Source organism: Apis dorsata, unplaced genomic scaffold (genome assembly GCF_000469605.1).
Source record: "Apis dorsata unplaced genomic scaffold, Apis dorsata 1.3 scaffold_137, whole genome shotgun sequence".
NCBI classification, from domain to species: domain Eukaryota; kingdom Metazoa; phylum Arthropoda; class Insecta; order Hymenoptera; family Apidae; genus Apis; species Apis dorsata.
In genome coordinates, this window is record NW_006263429.1 from 360431 (window position 1) to 367157 (window position 6727).

Sequence of the window (6727 nt, forward strand, 5' to 3'; positions counted from 1 at the left end):
ATCCAACGGAAAAAGTTTAATGGCTACCGATGTAATTGCAAATGGCTGACATGACGATAGAGGATGGGCCTTGATTTCGCATGCCCAAAACTAATAGTTCTAAAAATGTCGTGTAATATTGACACGTGCTAATTTTAATGGTGTTTCTTATTGAAATTATTGTCACTATTGTACGTGAATTAAACTTAAGTGGGGTAAGTGTAACAAAGTACGCGGGAAAAAAATGACTCGTGGCCGGAGACACGCGCCCTCAGTTAAACTCATCCGGTAACCGTTTCGAGGCACGTAAGCGCGTGGAATTTCGAATTAATCGATAGCATTGTGTTTGTACGTGGTCGTGATTGGAAAATATCGTTTATAATGTGAAATGTGTTACGATATTATTGGGAAAAAATATTTGTATAAGCTATAACGTACATAATCATCGGAAGGAGGTAAACAATGAATCTGTTGGCGCGGTATCTATTGCACGCCGCGTGCTTTTAGTGTACTTCGTTAAAAGTTCGAGACGTGTCGTACAATTACAAAAAAAGTTTCACATAATTTTATCTATTCTTACTTCGTATTGAATAATTCGTATATTATTATTTTAACTTGCTATTAATAATATTATCATAAATTATTAGTAAAATTAACCCTTTTGCTTCAGTATGTATGAAGTTATGCATTCATAGTAGGTATACATCTTAACTGAGGAAAAAGAAAAATGCGTTATTTTATCGCAGATTTTGTTTATGTTTATGTAATAATCATGTTATTTATTATAAAAAAAATAATTTATTATATTTTCAACGACAAAATTTTGTAAATTTTTTATTTATTTTTGATAATATAATATTATTGTAAATAGTATTAAAAAATGAAATTTTAGTTTATTTATTAATGATAAAATATTTATACGATATAAAATAATGTTTTATATTTATATTACAATTATATGCTTTCAAATATTACATGAATATTACATAAAATAATATTAAATAATTATATTATGTTTAATATTTTTTTATATTTTTGTACAGGAGAATTACATAATAAAACTTCTTTATTAAAAAATAAAATAAAATAAAAATGCCTGCTGTAAGCATTTGTGACCCAGTTGCGGCTACACTTCGTCGTACTTTAGACACTAACCAGTCCAAAACATCAGATGAGTTGTCAACAAATTTAGTTACCAGTGCATCAAGAATTCTTCAGTCAGAAATTCAATATAAAGAAGTGGATGATTATCAAACTACAATTTTAGATCAACTTAAAGCCAAATACATTGTATTAAGTTTACCAAATTCTGAAAGTTTAGATGAAAAAATAAAAGATGGAGTAAACTATACAAAAAAGAATGAAAGAGGATGTAAAGGACCCAGTTTGCCAGAACCAACTATTACCTTATATTCTCCAAAGAAAGTTAGCTTAGGATGGAAGGGTACATTTCCAGTTGGAGCTGGCATGTATAATGTTGGAAATACATGCTATTTAAATAGCACTCTCCAAGCTTTGTTTCATGTACCAGCTCTTGTTAATTGGTTATTATCAGATTCTCATCATACATCAAAATGTGAACAAAATGGTGAGTTATAACAATATATAACTTATTTTTTCACATTTTTCAAATTTAAAAAATAAGATTATAATTCCACAGTTTTGTATCGTATTTTGATAATAGGTTAGTTTTAGATGGAGGTGGAGAATGCCTTACATGTGCAGTGGCTAAGACTTTACAATTTAGTCATCAGAAATCAGGATGTGCCATTAAGCCATTCTACATATATAATAAATTAAAACGTAAGTATATAAAATATTTATAAAATATTAATAAATTGTTAAATCTTAAATTAAAATTGATATCTAATCTAATTAAAGGTGTTAAATATTTAATAAATATGTAATCAAATATGTATTGATTTTGATTTTTTCATCAGTTATTTGTCGAACCATGGTACCAGGACAGCAAGAAGATGCTCATGAGTTTTTACGTTACTTATTAGAAGGCATGGAGAAAGCTTATTTAGCAAGACACAAAGCTAGTAAACTAGACAGTTATTCTAAAGAAACAACACCTATTAATCAAATTTTTGGTGGTTATATTCGTACTGAAGTGAAATGTTTACAGTGTCGGCATGTTTCTACAACTTTTCAACATTTTCAAGTATATAACATACAATTTTTTAATAGCAACATCTTTAATTACAATAAAATAAATAATATAATTTTTAAAATTTTCGTAGGATTTATTGGTTGATATACGTAAAGCAAGTACTCTGGATGAAGCATTAAGTAGTTATTTTAGTCGTGAACAACTAGATAACAATGATTATAAATGTGAAGCTTGCAAAAGAAGAGTTCCTGCTACAAAACAATTTAGCTTAGAAAGACCTCCTAAAGTACTTTGCGTACAATTAAAAAGATTCAGTGTTCTAGGAGGAAAAATATCTAAACATATAGGTTTCAAGCAAACTATAGATATGGGTCCTTATCTTTGGAAAGAACCAGGAGAATCATCACAATCACTTACATATAAACTTATGTCAATAGTTACACATATGGGTCCATCAGTTAATTGTGGACATTATACTGCAGTTGCTAAAGTTTCGACAGGCCAATATTATTCTTTTGATGATTCTTGTGTATGTATTAACAACATTAATAATAATAATAATTGCAAAATGCGAGAATATTTTATTACTAAAAATATTTTTTATAGGTTCGTCCACTTAGTTTGAGTAATGTACTCAGTACAAATGCTTATATAATGATCTTTGAAATGGAACAACAAACACAATCTCAAATTCAAGCACAACAGAATCTTAAATTAAATGGTACAATGACTGTGAATAACACATTATCTTCATCAGGAACTTCTATGAATAAAACTATAGTTCCCAAAGCATCAACATCTGGATTACTCTCATTAAATGGATTAATTAATGGTACATCAGCTAATAAAGATACTACGGAAAATTTGGAATCAAATATGCAGATATCAATAAATAATAATTCAGGACTTCAATTTACTACTCAAAAAAATACAAATTTTATTGGACCGCAATTACCACAAAAATTACAAGATAAATCTCAACCAAGATTGATTATGCTGATTAAAAATGGAAAAATTTTAAATGGGAATAGTTTAGTACCTTATGATGGATCTAGCGAAGAAGAAGATATTAATTCTATTGGAACGTTAAAAAACCATACAAATTCAAATACTTCAGTAAAAAAAAACATTTCTCTTAGTACCACTAATGGTACACAAAAATGTTCTTTAGTAAAAAGTAGTTCACCTACTGCTAAAATAGTTCTTAATTCAAAAGAAGTACAAAAATGTACATCTAAGACAAACGGCAGTAATGCTCAGAACCAAACAAATATAACACAATGTACAAAAACACAAAATGGTTCTAGCTGTAGTACCATTACAAGTACAATAAAATATCAAAATGGTAAATCAGAAGCAAATGGTAAAACAGAAAGTGGTAGTAATAATAGCAAAAGTAAGTGGCATCAATCAGTTAGAGTAAAAACAGGACAAGACGACAAAGTGATTACAAAGGCTACAAGCAGCAGTATAAAAGGTTGGCAAGTTTCGAAAGATACATCATTCTCACCTACGTCAACTGCAGCACCAAACGGATGGTCTGTGACTGATAAGTAAGTAATGTTCTGTTTTTGATATAATATTATTAAACAAATATTGTAATCATAATGAACTAGCATCATCTTTTTTATTTTTCATAGAGAAGATGTTCATAAAATTAATCAGAATAATAACACGCCCAGTGCTGCAGCTTTAAGAAACTTTAATGGGACAAATCGTTCCGATACTGTTTCTCATTTATTAAAGATGTCTCATCGTGGTTATGGCAGTTCTTCGGGTCAGTACAACAAAAGAATTTTATTCAAGAATCCATTGAATCCAGCTCCTTTTTCCACAAAGTCCCCATCAACCCATTGTGCGTCCATGCGTCTTAAATCCAAAAATTCTACATAAAACAATAGAACAAAATGTACAAGAAACGAAAATTCTTGTTTGCTAAAATGTTCTAAAATTAAAAATTCTGTCTATCTATGATCTTAACAAAAAATTAATATTTCAATACTTTTAATATTTTAAGTTTATAAGTTTCTCAATGATAAATTGTAGATATTACAAAACGTAAAGTTTTGAGCTATTGTTAATTATTAAATTGAAAATATTTGCTTTGTTACACCTCTGTTACGTCAGTAGTAATAAAAAAAATATATTTTGTGATTTATTGAAAAAAATTATGTGAAGTGTTAAATAACACTATTAAAAGACAAAGTATATTAAAAACTGTGTATAAATATTTTTATTTTAAGATTATCTGCATAATAAGATTATTTTTTTATAAAACGAACTTAAACTTGTTTGTTTACAGTTATAAATTGGAACGGGAACAGAACACACTTAGATAGAGAAGTTGATAATGATAGAAGAGAAGAACGTAAACGACATTTCAATGCAGATGATGAAGAAATAGATCGTGGTCGAGTAAAGAAAGTAAAAGATCATCGAACATATGAAGAAAGAAGTAATGCAGGATATAATCCTTTCCAAGAATATCAAAATGGCAAAACGTGGAATCGATCTCTCGGTGGTTATTATCGGAGACATTATTATAATACTTCCAACAATGCACGACCGCGACATGGTAGAAATTATAGGCCTTCATATTACAGATATCATAATCATTCTCGTGCACATTGGCAGCGAGGGTAAAATAAAAAAGATAAGTTGTTGAAAAAAATTTCAAAAGCAATCTGATGTCGAAAGACTTCGTTAGTTTCAATTGCTAAAGCAAATTATAATTTTTCAATACATTAAAGTTAAAATACAGATGTGGCAGTGCTGATTTAGGTAATTAATGTTGAAAGTAACTATTCAACATTTTGCGTAATGAATCGCTAAACTGCATCATAACAATCTTGCATGTTCCTGACAGAGTTTTCATGTGCTCTATCATTGCTTGTAGCTTACATATGTCTATAGACATTGTACTACAATATATGAGGGATGAGTATCAACAGCTCTGCCAATCTTGTGTTCAGTATGAACAAAGCAAAATTTGTTACAGAATTGTACTATATGTGCGATGTTAATTTAGAAATGTGTTTAGAATGTGTATTAAGAAAACGTATGTATGGATGCAATGTTTAAAAGTTTTGAATAGTATATTGTTAAGAGTTTGATAACTTTTTAGGTAAATTTTGTATGTTTTAGTTATGATCGTAAAATTATGTTCTTATTATCCATAATTTGTATTACGTAATTGTAGGACAATTTAATGTTCATAGTAATACAAAAATCTTCAATAATTATTTTATACTAATTTTATGTTATTTGTATTACATTGATACTATTGTTGAATTAAAATTGTAAACGCGATGTCACATGTACTCAATAAGTGTCCATACATTTTCATAAAAGAAATATTAATTATCAAAAAATAAAATTATGCATAAAAATAAATTAGTTTTAAAATTATGATACCAAAATTAAATGGAAGATATATTTTGAAAATTTTATGTTAAAGAACAAATTTCATTTATAATATAATAATCCGTCCTTATTTTAATTAAAAAAGATACTCCTCCCTCTTTGAGCTGTAACAGAAAGATTTAAGATTAAGCAATCAATCTTGCTCGATCATAATCATTGCTTACTGGAAAAAAATATATTCATAATAATTCCAATGATTAAACAGTAAGCAAATGATTTCTTTTCAAATATGATGAATGTGCATATTTGTGAATACACATAACTTCAATTCTCTTTTTTTAACATATTATATACATATATATATAAATACAAATAATTCCAGAGCGTTTGTGAAAGTTGTGAATAATCGAATGAAGAGTGTTTAATGGTAATGAAGTAATAGTATCAAGTTATTGAAATATTAGTTTAAAACAAAAAGAAGTTGTAAATTACATAAATAAGTGTAGAATTTTAATATTATGAACTTTTCATAGAGCATTAAAAATTGCGAAGCCATAGATAATTTGTTAAGCTAAGGATTAAAAAAAGCTGGCTTTTTCGCCTGCTCGTTATATATAATACCTCGTTATATTATTCTACAAATTAAATACTAGCCAAAAGAAAAAAAGAAACAAACATACATTAAAATCTGGTGATTATTGCAGATTTTATGATATCCAATGTTTTTCAGAAGATACATGATTTAAATGTTGGACTATATCTTTATCTTAATATTAGTTGCAATTGAATAACCACATTAGCTTGATATTACGGTGAATATAATGTAATTACCGTAATATAGCCTTAAATTAAGCACGATGTTATTGCATCCGCTAAAATATAATAATAATGGTTCCGACATCATACGAATTCATGTGTCGTTTGAAGAATGAAATTCGAAGTTTGATGGAATTAGTATATCTGATATAAACATATGTGATATCGCTCTGTATATTAATAAATGACAGTAAACGCCAGATTTAATTTATGTATTAATTACTATGAATAAAACCGAAATTGTCGTTTGTACAACATTCGAACTATCGATACGAACAGAATGAATAGAGAATAAATCCATAGAAACCAATTCATTTATATTATAAAGAAAACAAAAAGACTATCGCATTTTCGAGCGAAGAAAATGTAATCTCTAAACGCATGTAATCCATTTTTATTTTCATGTCATATTCTTATAATTTATTATTAAGAGTTAATTATATATATATATAT

At 27.8% G+C, this 6727-nt stretch overlaps 1 protein-coding gene across 3 annotated transcripts; it reads left to right on the forward strand.

Annotated features, from left to right (window-relative positions):
• LOC102680043 (ubiquitin carboxyl-terminal hydrolase 36) lies at positions 1-6626 on the forward strand. 3 transcript variants are annotated; one of them, XM_006613205.2, is made up of 8 exons: positions 1-194; positions 1023-1567; positions 1675-1782; positions 1920-2146; positions 2226-2624; positions 2702-3648; positions 3736-3872; positions 4398-6626. In XM_006613205.2, exons 2-8 carry the CDS (start codon positions 1072-1074, stop codon positions 4736-4738), a joined length of 2655 nt encoding a protein of 884 aa, XP_006613268.1. In that variant the 5' UTR covers positions 1-194; positions 1023-1071; the 3' UTR covers positions 4739-6626. The 3 variants fall into 3 exon arrangements, with proteins under 3 accessions (XP_006613268.1, XP_031365162.1, XP_031365163.1); XM_031509302.1 differs by lacking the exon at positions 1-194 and adding an exon at positions 236-434; XM_031509303.1 differs by lacking the exon at positions 1-194 and adding an exon at positions 654-673.
• The last annotated feature ends 101 nt before the right edge of the window (positions 6627-6727 follow it).